Source organism: Urocampus carinirostris, chromosome 13, assembly GCF_059441175.1.
Source record: "Urocampus carinirostris isolate Australia breed hairy pipefish chromosome 13, RoL_Ucar_1.0, whole genome shotgun sequence".
In the NCBI taxonomy this organism is placed as follows: Eukaryota; Metazoa; Chordata; class Actinopteri; order Syngnathiformes; family Syngnathidae; genus Urocampus; species Urocampus carinirostris.
The window spans coordinates 33538676-33558675 of record NC_142361.1 but is presented as its reverse complement, the minus strand read 5'-3'; the positions used below and the strand labels follow the sequence as shown (position 1 = coordinate 33558675).

The 20000-nt window shown below is 45.1% G+C and overlaps 1 protein-coding gene across 1 annotated transcript in view; it reads left to right on the top strand.

The window, feature by feature from the left end:
• Nucleotides 1–20000, top strand: part of b3gat2 (beta-1,3-glucuronyltransferase 2 (glucuronosyltransferase S)) — an 88882-nt gene that overhangs the window by 41008 nt on the left and 27874 nt on the right. Inside the window, exon 3 of the mRNA XM_088351382.1 lies at nucleotides 11544–11688. Coding sequence (XP_088207508.1) covers nucleotides 11544–11688 — 145 coding nt within the window. The remainder of the gene's footprint in view (nucleotides 1–11543; nucleotides 11689–20000) is intronic.

Sequence of the window (20000 nt, the reverse complement as noted above, 5' to 3'; positions counted from 1 at the left end):
GAGAGGGGAAGACATGGGGCGGTATAGAAAGAGAGAGTGAGAAAAGCAGTGAAATTCAGAAAAAGAAAGAGAAAAAAGTCAAAAGAGATAGAGTAAGAGACATGTAGATAAAGACATATGGAGAGTGAGAGAATGACAGGATAGAGAGAGTTAGAGAGAGGGAAAGAGAGCAAGATTAAGAGAAGGGAAGATCGTGGTTGAGAGGAAGGGAGGAGACCAAAGAAGTAATTGCTTCTCAATTTTCCGACCATAGGTTAAGGCAGGGGTGTCAAACTCATTGTAACTCGGGGGCCACACGATAGAACAAACATTCTGTTGGGGGCCAGACTAGGAGATTAAAGACAAAGAAAAAGAGAACTAAAGAAATAAGGGAGAGAGGGCGGGACAAAAAAAGAAAAAGAGATAGAGGTAGAGAGCGTGACAAACAAAAGAAATAAAAGTCGTGAGAGAGGGGGGGAAAGAAAGGGGGAGGAAGAAAGAAAATCCAAAGAGAAATAGAAAGACAGAAGGAGAGAAGAGAGGAAAGAAAGCACGAAGGCTGGGAAGAGAGAAAGAGAAAAGAGAGAAAAGAGGTTAAAAGACACAGAGAGAGAAAGAGACAAAGAGCAACAAAGGAAGAGAAAAAGAGAGACAGAGAGTGAGAGACAGAGACAGAGTGGGAGAAAAGGGGTGGAAGAGAGAGAAAGAGAGAGAGTGGGAGAGAGAGAGAGAGAGAAACAAAAGATAAAAAGTCGTGAGAGGGGGAAAAGAAAGGGAGAGGAAGAAAGAAATCCAAAGAGAAATAGAAAGACAGAAGGAGAGAAAAGAGAAAAGAAAGTGCAAAGGGTAGGAAGAAAGAAAGAGAAAAGGAAAAAAGGAAGTTAGGGCAAAAGAGGTTAAAAGACACAGAGAGAGAAAAAGACAAAGAGCAACAAAGGAAGAGAAAAAGAGACACAAAGAGTGAAAAGACAGAGACAGTGGGAGAAAAGGGGCAGAAAAGAGAGAGAGAGAGAGAGAGAGAGAGAGAGAGAGAGAAATAAATACAAGTACAGTGTCTTTGTGAGAGGCACCTGGCTTTGGCAACAAAGTTGACATATTTCAACTTACAGCTTGTTTTTCTCTTGCACTTCTCCAAATGTTGTCTCGGGGGCCGGATTCAATCCCTCAGCGGGCCTGATCTGGCCCGCGGGCCGCCTGCTTGACACCTGTGGTTTAGGCGCTGCACTCGATTTGATGGACTCTTCTTGTTTTTACTTTGGCTGCAAATTAAAGATTCAGGTTTATTTCTGGCTTGTTTATCACATAAAGTTCATCCGTCGTGTTTGGGCGGGTTCGGGTTTATATACCTGCGCCTCGGGTCGGGTCGGGCTGAAGTTTTTAGGCCAGATCTTCCCTGTAATCCACACACGTTGAATTCAATTTGGGTAGTATTTGTAGAGTTCTCTAAGCAAGCCTAGGAGCTGGCAGGATATCTGTCACAGCCTCGTGCCTATCTGTGCACGCCACGGCAGAAATGTTTCCGATTTTCTTCCGATTTCGAAATCCAATTTCAAATGTAGCCCGCGCTTTACGAAGCGTGCAGTGGGAAATCACCGTCATCTATTTGCTTTCATCGCAAGAAGCTCGAATCATTGGATTCCTCCATTTTCTCCTCCAATATTTTCTCTCGTATTGCCTCTTCCATGCATATCGTTAACAGATAAAAATAAATTAAAATAAATTAAAAGATAAAAATAGACGACATTGAAATCCGACGAGAGCTATGACGAGTCATTGAAACAACAAAACGAACGATTTTCTTTTTTAGGAACCGTAGAGAAACGAAATGTAGAGTCGCGTGATCAGTTGCATGATCTCAAGCTCTCCCATCCCTTGCGCACGTGGCAAAGTGATAGAAAGGAGACCAGGTGAGAAAAATGTGGGCAGAGAAAGAACTTGAGTACTCGAGAAGATCGGAGAAGATGGAGGGAGAACGAAAAAAAAAAAGGCTCGACTAAGGCTCGTGCGACAATAATTCGGCTAATTCGGCTAATTCGATGGAATTCACTTAGTTTACAGGGTTGGGTAGGGTTACTTTAACTTGATTACTTTCAATTACTTTTGGATTACTCCAATACCAAATATGCTAAAAAAAGACTTTTATTTTAATCATCGTGGAGACCTGATCAGTTGCTCTCTTAATGGCTTTCTAACAGAGGGAGAAACCCTCCAATGCTGTTGTACTTTTGTATAATGACAATGAAGACTAATAATAATAATAATAATAATTTCCTTGTATTGTCATTCTGTGTAACAATGTACACAGAACGAAATGTCGATTGCACCTGACCCGTTGTAGCGAGCCGATGCAGCCGCAGCCAACAGAGGGCGCCGCCGACCACTTTTTAAGTCTTAGGAATGACTCGGCCGGGGCGCGAACCACCGACCTCCCAGTCTCAAAGCGGGCGCCTTACCATCTTGGCTACTGAGCTGGTAATTCAACTGCAATTCAGTGTTCTGTGTTATTTGTAGAACTATATGTTGGATGTTGCTCACCAGAATTTGTGTGATTGCTCAGACCTTTGAAAGCTTAGAGGGAACATAGGCAATGACGTGATTTCTGCTCAGTGCTCTGAATGTCAAAGTGAAAAATTCAATGAAGCGCAGGTAAAAAGCGACGTAACTCCGTCACCCAATAAGTGTAACGCAAGTATGGATAAACGAGATTCTTAATGTATGTCATGGCCAGCATGGTCGCCGTGGCGACCGGCTGGCCACGCCCCCTGGGCACCAGCTGAAGCAGATCAGCTAATTGCGTTTGTGGGTTGTGGGTTTTGCGGGTGCTGGCTCATTACACATTTTCCATTCTGTTATGCCCTGCCCTGTTTAGTTTGAGTCGGAGGAAACCTGTACTTGCCCGTTCTGAGTGTAAGCCTGTTTTTATTTTGTTTTGTCCATGAGTGTTGGACGACTTTTATTTTGCTAAATAAAAGTTATGATTGTCAACGCAAATGAGTTCTCCCTTCCGGCCTCCTGCCTCCGTTCTGGTCCGATCTCCCTCGTGACAATGTACCTATGGAGTAAGATGGCGTTCTTGTCAGAATCAGCGGGGACATGTCTAGGAAAGTTAGGACGTCATCTCCAGATAAGTTTGACCCTTGGTGGCTTTCTGAAGGTGCAACGCTGCTTCGCGGATTTTCCCTTTTCCTAGGGGTTCACGATTCCAATAACCTCGATAACTGTATTCTATCCGCATTCCCTGCCGGTCAGACTCTCTCTCACACTGTGTGGTGACTACCAATGAGTTAAAAGTAAAGTACATTGAGCGATGCGCTGTTATTCTCCCACTTCCTCTACTCATAATATTTCCTTCATTTCCTCAAAGGGGGTCCTTGAAGGCAATTTCCGCCAATGACAGCCAAAGAGTCAAACAGGCGCATGGTGCATAGAACAGCAAGAATTTCTCTGTTTATGCTAAGCCAACAGCATTATCGTATAAGTAGAGGCGTAGGTTGAAGTTTGAGTCGAATAGTATCCTCACCACTGCAGTAATACGCAGATGGTGTGTAAATCTGTTGCCAGAGTGGGAAATAATTCACCATCTGGTAAAGTAGCTCACAGTTTGCTAAATAATGTCACCTTTACAGATCTGCGGTATGGCTTTGCTCTTCACTAATGAGGTGGCTTGCTACAAGCGCTTCAGGTCAGTTGTGCAGGATGAACAAACTGCAAAGACCAAGAAAATGGTGTGACCTCGAATCACATTCGATTCAAAGTGGAGCAAAGTCAACAAAGCATCGGAAACATCTGACATTAATTTTTCATGGTTTATTTTCTTGATGTGTGACTCAAGCGTAAGAGGTTTGTACAAGAAAAGGTGGTAATATTTGTTTATTCGTATAGCCCTTAACCACAAGGAGTATCAAAGGGCTGCATGGACCACAGTCGATGGCAAACTACAGACTATTATTACATAGCTACATAATAAATAGACAGAAACCAGGTAAGTAGGCAGGCAGGCAGGCAGGCAGGCAGGCAGGCAGGCAGGCAGGCAGGCAGGCAAGGCAGGCAGGCAAGGCAGGCAGGCAGGCAGGCAGGCAGGCAAGACAGGCAGGCAGGCAGGCAAGACAGGCAGGCAGGCAGGCAAGACAGGCAGGCAGGCAGGCAAGACAGGCAGGCAGGAAGCAGGCAGGCAGGCAAGACAGGCAGGCAGGCAGGCAGGCAGGCAGGTCGGTGATTGCTAGGTAGGTAGGTCAGTGATTGCGAGGTAGTTAGGTAGGAGATTGCTCGGTGGGTAGGTGGGTGGGTAGGTAGGTGGGGAAGGGGAATAGGTGGGGAAGTGGGTGGGTAGGTTGGTAGGTAGGTAGGTTGGTAGGTGATTGCGTGGTAGTTAGGTAGGTGATTGCTCGGTGGGTATGTGGGTGGGTATGTAGGTAGGTGGGGAAGGGCGATAGGTGGGTAAGTGGGTTGGTAGGTAGGCAGGTAGGTAGGCAGGTAGGTAGGCAGGTAGGTAGGCAGGTAGGTAGGCAGGCAGGCAGGCAGGCAGGCAGGCAGGTCGGTGATTGCTAGGTAGTTCGGGAGGTGATTGCGAGGTAGTTCGGTAGGTGATTGCGAGGTAGTTTGGTAGGTGATTGTGAGGTAGTTTGGTAGGTGATCGCTAGGTTGGTAGGTAGGTGGGCAAGGGGATAGGTGGATAAGTGGGTGGCTAGGTAGGTAGATAGGCAGATAGGTAGGCAGGTAGGTAGGCAGGCAAGCAGGCAGGCAGGCAGGCAGGCAGGCCGGCAGGCTGTCAGGCCGGCAGGCAGGTAGGCAGGCAGGTAGGCAGGTAGGCAGCCAGGCAGGCGGGTAGGCAGGTAGGCAGGTAGGCAGGTACGGAAGTAGGTAGGCAGGTTGGTAGGTAGGCAGGTTGGTAGGTAGGTAGGTAGGTAAATGTTGTTTTTTTATTCCCGTTGTTGTAGAAGAGTAAACCAAAACGGCTATAGGGCACAAATGTCGCTTTGTGAAATTTAGTAACTGAAATCCAACTTTGCTTGGCCATAAAAAAAAAACCTATCCGAAATCGTGCAAGCCTTGAACAAAAAAGGGGACTACACAGGTCTTTTAAATGGTGCAGGAGATTCAGTGTGATTTGCTAGATTTCATAGAGATTTGTTTACTGGTAGGAAGATTTTTCTGAATCATTGTGACAAGGAATTGGGTGAAATATTTGTTGTCAATTCCATGTATGACCTCCTATGGAAACGCCCCTCTCAGTTTGATTCAGGGAAGTTGCTAGGTAGATAGGTAGATGATTGCTTGGTGGGTAGGTGGGTGGGTATGTAGCCAGGTGGGGAAGGAGGTAGGTGGTTAAGTGGGTAGGTGGGTGGGTAGGTAGGTAGGTGGGGGAGCAATTACTATTACCTTTAGGCTTGCAAAATTTGGCTTTGCTGGGACACATTTTTGATTCATTTTGTAATTCTCTACCTCGGTAGCTATCCCTAGTATCTCTCCCTGGCCTTAGTAGCCCACGTGGGCTTCTGCCCCCGCTCACTCTATAGGAACCCGTTGGTGATGGTGGATTTTTTGATGTGCCTTTCTTTTTGCATTTTGCATGATGAGGGTATGTTTACGCTAGTTTAATTTATGCACAAGCTAAGAAGTTGCAGTCTTCCTCGGCGCATATATTCCCCCGGGTCTAAATCTTACCTTTTGTACTCGAGCGTCGCTGGCGGCTGTTAGAAAAATTACATAAATTGGCCGCTTCACTGAATAAAAGCCGCAGGGTTGAACATTTGGGAAAAAAGTCGCGGCTTATAGTCCGGAATTTACAGTAACGTATTTTCCGCACTATAGGGCGCACCGGATTATAAGGCGCTACAATGGGAACGTGGACAAAACAGTCAGATGATTCAGTCCAATTTATTACCCCCTTAACATTCCCAAAGCTTGCAAAGAAGCAAATACGTGTCATAGACACGTGCGGATGCGGTGTCCGTACGATGTCACTCAAATGCGTCATTTCAAATATCATTCGGAAGGTTAAAGTCTTGGGATTCAAGAAATGCCAACCATTCCTTACTTTCTATTTTCTTTTTCGCTCGCAACTTTACTGTGCATATGACAATAAACACTTGGAATTGAGTTTAATTCACTCAACTCATCACAGCAACATCAAGATCGTTCTAAAACAAGATACCGGGAACATCTCAGTAGCCTAGATGGTAAGGCGCCCGCTTTGAGACTGGGAGGTTCGGGTTCGCGCCCCGGCCGAGTCATTCCTAAGACTTAAAAAGTGGTCGGCGGCGCCCTCTCTTGGCTGCGGCTGCATCGGGTCAGATGCAATCGACATTTCGTTCTGTGTACATTGTTACACAGAATGACAATACAAGGAAATTATTATATTATTATTATTATAAAACCGCATAGCTCACCTAAGTTCTCACGTTCAATAATGATACGCAATCATGGTCTTTTTACAACCGTGAGTGTAGTAAATCCAGTAGAGTAAAATGTTTACAAATACAGACTAATTAAACATGTTTCTTTATGGCGTAGTTTAGCAAGCTTGCTATTCAGTCATCTTTTTCGGCCAATTACAGGGTTTGTTTTGGCCCTCTAGCCTATCCGAGGCTCCGAATAACTTCAGCCAATATCGATCGAATTAACGGATGATTGACACATCTTTTTCGGCCAATTGCAGGGTTTGTTTTGGCCCTCTAGCCAATCCGAAGCTCCGAATAACTTCAGCCAATAGTGATTGATTTAACGGATGATTGACACATCTTTTTCGGCCAATTGCAGGGTTTGTTTTGGCCCTCTAGCCAATCCGAGGCTCCGAATAACTTTAGCCAATAGCGATCGATTCAAATGATGATTGACACATTGGTTAGCCAATGAAACGCCGGTATATAAATCCCAGCATACACCGCGGACTACTCCACGTTCGGGGGAAAATCGAGTCGGCGGCTGTTGCGTAAGTTGCGAGACCTTGCGATTTAATATTGATCCATATATAAGGCGCACTGCAATATAAGGCGCATGGTCAGCTTTTGAAAAAAATTAAGACTTTTAGGTGCGCCTTATAGTGCGGAAAATACGGTACTCTCTTATCCACACGCTCGCTCAGTTCCACTACTACTCCAGTTCTGTCCCTCACAATTTCATTTCTCAATCTATCCAATCTTGTCACTCCTAACATATTCCCCATTGTATTCTAAAGCATCTTATAATGCATTTTCCTTTTCATGCAGAAAAAAGATACTTATTCAATCCGACAAAATATCTAGATAAGTATTGAGCAAGGTCTTTCACAGAGAAATATTCAAGTGCGTCTTTGTGTCCGCACGTTTAGAATCTGGAGTGGAAATGGAACAAAGTGTCCAACCCGACTGAGCTTCGAGGTCATGTATTGCAAGTAGTAGCTCATCAGCAGTCAAAGCCGGTCTTCTCCACTAAGCCAAAATAACAAGCGTGATTGCCGAATGAGTGTCAGCCTCTCTTCTCTTTGCAAGCCTTTTCATCCCGCAAGGTGAAAGAGATGCAGTCTTCTGAGGACGGACCGGGAGAGCCCAGAAAAACCCGAGAGGGGGGCTTTAAGTGTGATAGGGTTGAACTCTGGAACTCAGGAACTCGGAAGTCGCTTCAAAGCGGTGGAACGGATGGGGTATAGGGGGGCAAAATGGCGGAAAAAGAGAGGGATAGGCAAGTACTGACCCCAGTTACCATGTTATGTCATGTTTATTTAATTGTACAGCCCTTAATCACAAAGAGTCTCAAAGGGCTGCACAGATCAAAGACTATTGCAAACTACAGACTATTATGACACCATCCCCTGATCTAAAACCTACATGAGGACAAGGAAAAACTCAAAAACCTCAACATGAGGACAGTCAAGTCATGTTTATTTGTGACACCCTTAATCACAAAGAGTCTCAAAGGGCTGCACAGACTACATACTATTACAGACTACTGACTATTATGACACCATCCCCTGATCTAAAACCTACATGAGGACAAGGAAAAACTCAAAAACCTCAACATGAAGACAGTCAAGTCATGTTTATTTGTGACGCCCTTAATCACAAAGAGTCTCAAAGGGCTGCACAGATCAAAGACTATTGCAAACTACAGACTATTATGACACCATCCCCTGATCTAAAACCTACATGAGGACAAGGAAAAACTCAAAAACCTCAACATGAGGACAGTCAAGTCATGTTTATTTGTGACACCCTTAATCACAAAGAGTCTCAAAGGGCTGCACAGACTACATACTATTACAGACTACTGACTATTATGACACCATCCCCTGATCTAAAACCTACATGAGGACAAGGAAAAACTCAAAAACCTCAACATGAAGACAGTCAAGTCATGTTTATTTGTGACGCCCTTAATCACAAAGAGTCTCAAAGGGCTGCACAGATCAAAGACTATTGCAAACTACAGACTATTATGACACCATCCCCTGATCTAAAACCTACATGAGGACAAGGAAAAACTCAAAAACCTCAACATGAGGACAGTCAAGTCATGTTTATTTGTGACGCCCTTAATCACAAAGAGTCTCAAAGGGCTGCACAGATCAAAGACTATTGCAAACTACAGACTATTATGACACCATCCCCTGATCTAAAACCTACATGAGGACAAGGAAAAACTCCAAAACCTCAACATGAGGACAGTCAAGTCATGTTTATTTGTGACGCCCTTAATCACAAAGAGTCTCAAAGGGCTGCACAGACCACAGCTTATTGCAAACTACAGACTATTATGACACCATCCCCTGATCTAAAACCTACATGAGGGCAAGGAAATACTCTAGCATGAGGGAAGAAGTCAAGTCATGTTAATTTCTAACGCCGTTTATCACAAAGAGTCTCAAAGGGCTGCACAGACCACAGATTATTGCAAACTACAGACTATTATGACACCATCCCCTGATCTTAAACCTACATGAGGGCAAATGATACACAGATATTACCAACATAAAATTTAGGTTATTCATATACTATAGAATAGTAGTGTGTTTTAAGCTTAGATTTAAACATTTCCACTAAGAAGGTTGCAGATCGAATCTCAGGGGGAAGAGCATTCCACAGCACCGGGGCCCGAATGGAGAAAGCTCTCGAACCTGCGGATTTCTTCTTGGCTCTTGGGATCACTAGTAGACCAGCATTTCCAGAGTGAAGGCTCCGGACCGGAACATAGGGGGAAATTAAATCTGAAAGATATGAGGGAGCAAGTCCTACAAAAATTTTTAAGGTTTTAAAGATCATTAAGGACTTAACAATCAATAACCTGAAAGTTTATTACACTATTCTTCTGATGCAATTAAAAAATAATCCAGTATACAAGCACTACCTTTTGAAAATTGCCTGTCTACCCGAATATTTGTTAATATTATAATTATTTTTGTCACGGTTGCCATGGGGCCCAATTGGCCCCGCCCGTGTGGCGCCAGTCTGTCTATTTAAGCTCAGTGCTCTCATTTTTCCTTGTCAATGAACATCTGCCCCGCAAGACGTGGGTTTTGACCCGGTCCTGTTTTCTTGTTGGTATTCCCTGTCCGGTATGGTTCCCGTTCATTTTTGTCCTGTTCAATATGGGTTTCAAGTTTCGTTCTCGTCTATTTTTGTCCTGTTTATTTTTCTCTCCAGTTTTTGCTCCCGTCTTGTTTGTCCTGTTTTTGATATCCTCTTTCATTATAAATGGTAAATGGTCTGCATTTTGTACAGCGCTTTTCAAGTCAATGAAAACCTCCCAAAGCGCTTTACAATGTGCTTCACACTTACACATTCACACACACACTCACAGACCAATAGCGGCCATGTAACTATGCAAGGCGCCGACCTGCATATTGGGGGTATTGGGCATTAACTCAGGCAATTGGAATCGGTCTCGTCGGTCTCTGGCTTCCAGTCTTTCCACGCCAGACCGGCTGCCTAACGTGCAAGACTCACCATTTCTTGTAAAAAAAAAAAAGGCTTGTTTGAGTACGTCACGCGATTGGGTCCTGATCCTTTTCTGGTTCCTGACACATAGAGAATAGACATAGTACAATATGCATTATATCTACGTATCTTAATAACTCACAGGCATTGTTGGAGGTAGTTCTGCTAATAGCATAATTTAATTTTATATAAAGTCGACCAATAGCAGACAGTCATTTTAGAGACGTAACTCCTCATTCGCAGGAAAATTGTAAAGTTTGAATTTTTGTATGTTTTTGGGTACCTGAAATGTTGTTTATGTATATAACCGTGTTGAAAATTGTCACGGGACCAGACCGGATCGGAGGCAGGAGGCAGGAAGGGAGAACTCATTCGCGTTAACGATCAGATACTTTTATTAAGGAAATAAAAGTCGGCCAACACTCAGGGACAAAACAAAACAAAATCAGGCTTACAGGCAAACAGGAACTCAGACTAGGAATACTCACAAAACAGGCTTTTACTCAGAACGGGCAAACACAGGATTCCTCAAGTCAGACAGAACAGATTAATGCAGAACAGAAAACGCAATGAACCAGCCACCGGCAATCCCCAAAACCCGCCTTTAAGAAGCACACACGCAAATTAGACGATCTGCTACAGCCGGTGCCCAGGGGGCGGGGCCAGCCGGTCGCCACGGCGACCATGCTGGACATGACAAAAATGTAGTAAAGAGGGGGAAAAAAAACATCGTTTTTAGTTTCTGCCTATGACTGACACACTGGAAAAGGTAGAATATTGGATATAATATTTCATCTTCACATGCGTCTGCCTTGTAGCATTCGAGATTGAAAAACGACTCGGAGAATTCGTTTTTAGTGAGCCTGTTCACGCATGTGTTGTCTTGTCACGGCCGGTGGCCGAGTGCGTGAGCGAATAGGCGACGGGTGGCCGGCAGTAGAAAATAGAATCAGACACACATTCGCAAACTCACTCACACACCGGCAGGGTTGGGTAGGGTTACTTTAACTGGATTACTTTCAATTACTTTTAGATGACTCCAATGCCAAATATGCTAATAAAAGACAAAAGAAACTAAATATGAATAAAATGATGACTCACAACACGTGGTAAGCTTTCTCCCCTGGCTTTGATCTCTTTGATCTCCGGCAAAACTAACATAAAATGTACGGTTGGGTAGGGTTACTTTAACCGATTACTTTCAATTACTTTTGGATTACTCCAATACCAAATATGCTAATAAAAGACAAAAGAATCTAAATATGAATAAAATCATGACTCACAACACGTGGTAAGCTTTCTCTCCTGGCTTTGATCTCTTTGATCTCTGGCAAAACTAACATAAAATGCAGGGTTGGGTAGGGTTACTTTAACTGGATTACTTTCAATTACTTTTGGATTACTCCAATACCAAATATGCTAATAAAAGACAAAATAAACTAAATATGAATAAATTGATGACTCACAACACGTGGTAAGCTTTCTCTCCTGGCTTTGATCTCTTTGATCTCCGGCAAAACTAACATAAAATGCAGGGTTGGGTAGGGTTACTTTAACTGGATTACTTTCAATTACTTTTGGATGACTCCAATACCAAATATGCTAATATAAGCCAAAGTTGGGTTTTTCATATCTGGCTTTTTTATTTTTCAGATGCGGAGTACGAAACGTGTCTCTGTGTGGCCGGTGGGGTTTGTGGGTGGCAGAGCATACGAGCGCCCCCTAGTGTCCGGAGGAAAAGTTGTGGGCTGGTACACGGGCTGGAGAGCCGACCGCACCTTTGCTACTGACATGGCAGGTAAGATCCTATTGGTAAACCACGTACACTACGTCGTTATCAATGACAATAAAGACAATATTTTTCCGTTCTGGAACCTTTCATTTTTATGATTAATGATTGATCTGTGCGGGGATGCTCGTGTCTGGTGAGGCACAGTCAATATTATTAAGTACTAAGCCCCCTCCGCATGTGCCACTGTCAATTAATGGTAGTGAGGTGGAACTGGTCCATTCATTCAAGTTTCTGGGTACTTACTTGTCAGCTGACCTCACATGGACTGTCTATGCTACTGATATTCTAATGTCAGCCAGACAAAGGTGAGTGTTCGCCTACATTATTTTTATCATTTGACTGGCGAGCAAGAAAGCAAAATACAAACTGAGGGGTCGTCTTGGGACCGAGTGGTCGCAGGTTCGATTCCCGCCTCCTCCGAATTACCCCCGGGACCCTACTGAGGATAAGCGGTGCAGATAATGGATGGATGGATAGTGTTGATAATGGAATGAATCCAATTCATAGGGAAAAGAATAATATTATGAACCAACCTCATCAAAAAAATGAGTCTTGCTGCCACTGTTAAATCGAAGTGTCACGGTTGCCCATGGCGCCCAATTGGCCCCTACTGTTTGGTGCCAGCTGCGACTCGTTGACTGATTGGCTTCCCTCCTATTTAAGCTCTCACTCACCCTTTGCCATTCCGTCAACGAACCTCTGCACCCGTAAAACGTGGGTTTTGACTCTGTCCAGTTTCCTGCTTGTGTTTCCTGTCCGGTATCGTTCCCGTCTACTTTGTACTGTTTAATATCGATCCCCAGTTTCGTTCCCGGCTATTTTGTTCTGTTTTTTTATCGATCTCCAGTCTCTGGTATCGTTTACGTCTATCTCGTCCTGCTTGTTATCGGACTCCAGTCTCCAGTGCCTGATATCAATCCTGTCTGTCCCATCCTGTCCGGTATCGTTCCCGTCTATTTTGTACTGTTTAATATCGATCTCCAGTTTCGTTCCCGGCTATTTTGTTCTGTTTGTTATCGATCTCCAGTCTCTGGTATCGTTTCCGTCTGTCTCATCCTGCTTGTTATCAGACTCCAGTCTCCAGTGCCTGATATCAATCCTGTCTGTCCCGTCCTGTCCGGTATCGTTCCCGTCTATTTTGTACTGTTTAATATCGATCTCCAGGTTCGTTCCCGGCTATTTTGTTCTGTTTGTTATCGATCTCCAGTCTCTGGTATCGTTTACGTCTATCTTGTCCTGCTTGTTATCGGACTCCAGTCTCCAGTGCCTGATATCAATCCTGTCTGTCCCGTCCTGTCCAGTATCGTTCCGGTCTACTTTGTACTGTTTAATATCTATCTCCAGTTTCGTTCCCGGCTATTTTGTTCTGTTTTTTTATCGATCTCCAGTCTCTGGTATCGTTTACGTCTATCTCGTCCTGCTTGTTATCGGACTCCAGTCTCCAGTGCCTGATATCAATCCTGTCTGTCCCGTCCTGTCCGGTATCGTTCCCGTCTATTTTGTACTGTTTAATATCGATCTCCAGTTTCGTTCCCGGCTATTTTGTTCTGTTTGTTATCGATCTCCAGTCTCTGGTATCGTTTCCGTCTGTCTCATCCTGCTTGTTATCGGACTCCAGTCTCCAGTGCCTGATATCAATCCTGTCTGTCCCGTCCTGTCCGGTATCGTTCCCGTCTATTTTGTACTGTTTAATATCGATCTCCAGTTTCGTTCCCGGCTATTTTGTTCTGTTTTTTTATCGATCTCCAGTCTCTGGTATCGTTTCCGTCTGTCTCATCCTGCTTGTTATCAGACTCCAGTCTCCAGTGCCTGATATCAATCCTGTCTGTCCCGTCCTGTCCGGTATCGTTCCCGTCTATTTTGTACTGTTTAATATCGATCTCCAGTTTCGTTCCCGGCTATCTTGTTCTGTTTGTTATCGATCTCCAGTCTCTGGTATCGTTTCCGTCTGTCTCATCCTGCTTGTTATCAGTCTCCAGTCTCCAGTGCCTGATATCAACCCTGTCTGTCCCGTCCTGTCCGGTATCGTTCCCGTCTATTTTGTACTGTTTAATATCGATCTCCAGGTTCGTTCCCGGCTATTTTGTTCTGTTTGTTATCGATCTCCAGTCTCTGGTATCGTTTACGTCTATCTTGTCCTGCTTGTTATCGGACTCCAGTCTCCAGTGCCTGATATCAATCCTGTCTGTCCCGTCCTGTCCAGTATCGTTCCGGTCTACTTTGTACTGTTTAATATCTATCTCCAGTTTCGTTCCCGGCTATTTTGTTCTGTTTTTTTATCGATCTCCAGTCTCTGGTATCGTTTACGTCTATCTCGTCCTGCTTGTTATCGGACTCCAGTCTCCAGTGCCTGATATCAATCCTGTCTGTCCCGTCCTGTCCGGTATCGTTCCCGTCTATTTTGTACTGTTTAATATCGATCTCCAGTTTCGTTCCCGGCTATTTTGTTCTGTTTGTTATCGATCTCCAGTCTCTGGTATCGTTTCCGTCTGTCTCATCCTGCTTGTTATCGGACTCCAGTCTCCAGTGCCTGATATCAATCCTGTCTGTCCCGTCCTGTCCGGTATCGTTCCCGTCTATTTTGTACTGTTTAATATCGATCTCCAGTTTCGTTCCCGGCTATTTTGTTCTGTTTTTTTATCGATCTCCAGTCTCTGGTATCGTTTCCGTCTGTCTCATCCTGCTTGTTATCAGACTCCAGTCTCCAGTGCCTGATATCAATCCTGTCTGTCCCGTCCTGTCCGGTATCGTTCCCGTCTATTTTGTACTGTTTAATATCGATCTCCAGTTTCGTTCCCGGCTATCTTGTTCTGTTTGTTATCGATCTCCAGTCTCTGGTATCGTTTCCGTCTGTCTCATCCTGCTTGTTATCAGACTCCAGTCTCCAGTGCCTGATATCAACCCTGTCTGTCCCGTCCTGTCCGGTATCGTTCCCGTCTATTTTGTACTGTTTAATATCGATCTCCAGTTTCGTTCCCGGCTATTTTGTTCTGTTTTTTTATCGATCTCCAGTCTCTGGTATCGTTTACGTCTATCTCGTCCTGCTTGTTAGCGGACTCCAGTCTCCAGTGCCTGATATCAAGCCTGTCTGTCCCGTCCTGTCCGGTATCGTTCCCGTCTATTTTGTACTGTTTAATATCGATCTCCAGTTTCGTTCCCGGCTATTTTGTTCTGTTTTTTTATCGATCTCCAGTCTCTGGTATCGTTTCCGTCTGTCTCATCCTGCTTGTTATCAGACTCCAGTCTCCAGTGCCTGATATCAATCCTGTCTGTCCCGTCCTGTCCAGTATCGTTCCGGTCTACTTTGTACTGTTTAATATCTATCCCCAGTTTCGTTCCCGGCTATTTTGTTCTGTTTTTTTATCGATCTCCAGTCTCTGGTATCGTTTACGTCTATCTCGTCCTGCTTGTTATCGGACTCCAGTCTCCAGTGCCTGATATCAATCCTGTCTGTCCCGTCCTGTCCGGTATCGTTCCCGTCTATTTTGTACTGTTTAATATCGATCTCGAGTTTCGTTCCCGGCTATTTTGTTCTGTTTGTTATCGATCTCCAGTCTCTGGTATCGTTTCTGTCTGTCTCATCCTGCTTGTTATCAGACTCCAGTCTCCCGTGCCTGATATCAATCCTGTCTGTCCCGTCCTGTCCGGTATCGTTCCCGTCTATTTTGTACTGTTTAATATCGATCTCCAGTTTCGTTCCCGGCTATTTTGTTCTGTTTTTTTTTCGATCTCCAGTCTCTGGTATCGTTTCCGTCTGTCTCATCCTGCTTGTTATCAGACTCCAGTCTCCAGTGCCTGATATCAATCCTGTCTGTCCCGTCCTGTCCGGTATCGCTCCTGTCTATTTTGTACTGTTTAATATCGATCTCCAGTTTCGTTCCCGGCTATTTTTTTCTGTTTTTTTATCGATCTCCAGTCTCTGGTATCGTTTACGTCTATCTCGTCCTGCTTGTTATCGGACTCCAGTCTCCAGTGCCTGATATCAATCCTGTCTGTCCCGTCCTGTCCGGTATCGTTCCCGTCTATTTTGTACTGTTTAATATCGATTTCCAGTTTCGTTCCCGGCTATTTTGTTCTGTTTGTTATCGATCTCCAGTCTCTGGTATCGTTTCCGTCTGTCTCATCCTGCTTGTTATCGGACTCCAGTCTCCAGTGCCTGATATCAATCCTGTCTGTCCCGTCCTGTCCGGTATCGTTCCCGTCTATTTTGTACTGTTTAATATCGATCTCCAGTTTCGTTCCCGGCTATTTTGTTCTGTTTGTTATCGATCTCCAGTCTCTGGTATCGTTTCCGTCTGTCTCATCCTGCTTGTTATCAGACTCCAGTCTCCAGTGCCTGATATCAATCCTGTCTGTCCCGTCCTGTCCGGTATCGTTCCCGTCTATTTTGTACTGTTTAATATCGATCTCCAGTTTCGTTCCCGGCTATTTTGTTCTGTTTTTTTATCGATCTCCAGTCTCTGGTATCGTTTCCGTCTGTCTCATCCTGCTTGTTATCAGACTCCAGTCTCCAGTGCCTGATATCAATCCTGTCTGTCCCGTCCTGTCCGGTATCGTTCCCGTCTATTTTGTACTGTTTAATATCGATCTCCAGTTTCGTTCCCGGCTATTTTGTTCTGTTTGTTATCGATCTCCAGTCTCTGGTATCGTTTCCGTCTGTCTCATCCTGCTTGTTATCGGACTCCAGTCTCCAGTGCCTGATATCAATCCTGTCTGTCCCGTCCTGTCCGGTATCGTTCCCGTCTATTTTGTACTGTTTAATATCGATCTCCAGTTTCGTTCCCAGCTATTTTGTTCTGTTTGTTATCGATCTCCAGTCTCTGGTATCGTTTCCGTCTATCTCGTCCTGCTTGTTATTGGACTCCAGTCTCCAGTGCCTGATATCAGTCCTGTCTGTCCCGTCCTGTCCGGTATCGACCCCATCTGTCCAATATCTGCTCGTGCAATTGGTATCGATCTCGTCGGCCTCTGGCTTCCTGTCGATCCACGCCAGACTGCTGCCTTACTGCTGCCAGGTCAGAACTGTCCTAAACAAAAAGACGATTATTACAATTAACGAACTGAAATATTTTGGAAAAATAAACGAGGGGATGAGTAAATAGTAAAACCAGGTGGGAGCTTGCAGTTATTTCTAAACAAAACAACGCTGTTTGCTGATAACTGCCTCGAGGCTGCCCCCGGAGGTTGGGCTGTACTTCTCCCTTAAAAGCGATTCGCCCCCACCTTGACTTTATGTCGGTAAGCAGGAACAAAAGCGTAATTAGTGTTGATTGCGCAAACGCTTTTCTGCACCGCGGCCGACCGCACGTGCGCTCACGTTATCGCTAGTGCGCACGCCACTGCCCTCGGGATTATTGTTAATTAAACCCTCAAACTAAGAGCGAGCATCTCTTGTTTATTCTACAACCTTGCTCCACTTCGCTAATATGATCCTCTCTCGGAACTCGTCGACTCTTGGACTCGGACGTACTGCGTTCCCTCTTACTTCGCGCTTCGTGCTTTGTGAAGATCCATTATCCCTGACTGGATATTGCTGCAAGGAGGGGGCTGGGAGAGGGGGATTTTATTTTACCTGGCAGCTCTCTTCTGCCGTTCTGTCCAGCAAAAAGTGAACTGCACTTGTCAGGCTGTGATCCCTGTTCCCCAATCTCGAGCAGGGACCGGTAAAGTGCAGTTTTGTCAGGCCTTGCAAGCAGGGATTGGCAAAGTGCAGTTTTGTCAGGCCTTGTAGCTTTTTTTTTCATTTCCACCCCAAAAGAACTGCACTTGTGCGGCTACAATCCATGTTCCCCAAACTCATAATGCTCCAGGTGAGGAATGGCAAAGTGAACTTTTGCCGGGCTTGCCGCCAGCGGTGACAGAAAAAAGGCAGTTTTCGTAGGGAGGTGTCGTTCTTGCCTTCCTAGAATAAAAAAATAGAATGCACAGTTGTGGCCGCGATCCATTATCCCTGGTCGGCTGTTGATGCGAGCAAGGGCCGACAGATTATTTTGGTCCGGGGCACTGAAGTTCGCTTTTATTCTTACGGTCCGGGGCACTGAAGCGTAAAGTTGTGGCCCGCCTAGAATTATCTGCACTATTTTGGCTGTGATCCATTATACCAGGTCAGTTGTTGTGAGGAGGGGGCTAGGAGAGCTCTTCCTTTTCTCTTTTCTTCCTAAAATGAACAGCACCCATGTGGTCATGATCCCTGATCCCCAGTCTCATATTGCTGTGAGCAGGGACCAGTAAAGTGCAGTTTTGTCGGGCCTTGTGCCTCTCTTTTACCGTTATGTCCACCTCAAAAGAACTGCACTCGTGCAGCCATGATCCATTATCCCCAAACTAATATTGCTACAACTCTTGCTGGGCTTGCTGCCAGCTGCGACAGTTTTTGTGGTGGCGTGACGTTTTTACCCGCCTAAAATAAAAAATGGAATACACGGTTGTGATCCATTATCCTTGGTCGACTGTTGATGTGAGCAAGGGCAGAGAGAGTGTTATTTTTTTTTTTTTCGTTCCGGGCCACTGAAGATTACGGTTGTGGCCCACCTAGAACTATCTGCACTGTTTGGTTGTGATCCGTTATACCGAGTCAGTTGTTGAGAGAGGGGGCTACGAGAGTTTTTTTCCTGTTTTTCTTCCTAAAATGAACAGCACTCGGGCGGCCATGATCCATTATTCCCAATCGACTATTGCTGAGAGCAGGGGCTGCCAGAGCGCTTTTTTATTGGTTCAGGCCGCCGAAGCATGTCATTATGGCCTGTCTAGAATGAACTGTACCGTTTTGGCATGGGGAGAAAGAAAACACTTGTTTCATGCACTTGTGTCATGCACTCTCCCGTTCTTTCTGCTTAAAATAAACAACACCCGTCTATTATTCCCGGTCGACTATCACTGAGAGCAGGGGCAGAGAAATGAAATTTCTGTCCTGTATGCGTCTCTTTTTTTCCCATTCTTTTGCCGTAAATAGAACAGCCATTATCCCTGGTTGACCATGCTGTGAGCAGGGACTGAAAGGGGGGATGTTAAAAATAGGGGGTATTGTCCTCCTACTTCACAAATGTATACACATTGCAAGGAGTACCATTGATTTGGGCTTCCAGTACTCGTTTTTGTTTTATCTATTTTCGTTTTTTAGCTTGAGTCTCCCATTTGAAGCTAACGTAACAATGTTTTGAATAGAGACCATTCACAGCCACCGAAGGCTCTAAACTACGGGAAACAAAATCGCTTGAAAATGTCTTTCGAGCTTAATAATGTCATGATTACTGTACAGTCCTGTCTGTCCCCTGTTGTCAATCCGTCTGCGAACCTCAGTGTATGCTAGGCAAGCCTTTTTCGACCCTGACTCCCACCTGTCCCGTTTTTGCTCCCGTTTGTCTCCGGCTACGACCTGTTTTGATCCTGACCACGTCTACTGTCCCGTCCCGGCTTCGACCCGTTTTTGTCCCCGACCACGTCTTCTCTACTTTCCTGGCTTTTGACTCGCTTATGACCACGTTTTTGCTCTTCTGACCCGCTTTTCCGTTCCCGACACGACATCGCTCGCCACGGAAGATCCACTTCCGCGTTCAGAGCGACCTGCTTCCCGCGCCTCTCCTTCAATAAAACTTGTGAGAAACGTAGCGCTATTGGGTCCTGTTTCCGTTCTGGTCCTGACATAGACAAGGCACTCCAAGACAGAGCTAGGATCTTAGGCCCGACTGTTGATGTGTCCCGGCTTACGACCCATTTCTGATCCTGACTACGTCTACTCTCCCGTCCTGGCTTACGACTCATTTCCGACCCTGACCGCGCTTTGCTCTCCCAGTCCCGGCTACCGACCAGTTTTTCCGTTCCTGACACCGCCATCACTTGCTACGGAAGATCTACTTCCGTGTTTGGATCAGAGCGACTTGCTTCATGCTTCCAGTGAATACCAGATCGTGGGCGCAGGAACGGAGACGGGACCCAAAAACTTGTGGTAACCGTTACGCGATTGGGTCTACCCTTTGGTCCTGGTCCTGACAAATAATGCTTACACTAAAAATTATCTCATCAAGAAGAAAACATTCATAGAAACCTGGTTTTTAATCATTGTTTTTTTCGCCCTATGAACTTCATCTTAAATCACTTCTCAAATGTTCTCAGTCCAGAAGCGAGAACATTTGTCTATAACTCGATTTACTGCCGCCTCAGCATAATCGAGCTTTTTCCTTTTTTTCTGTCCAAGAACAACAAAAGATCTGCTGAAGCAGTAGCCCAAACTTTATTCACTTTTCAGCAATTATTCATGGGAATGACAATGAGCTGACTGTGGACCCCCGAGTGGGTGCCAGGGCCCCGTCCCAGACATT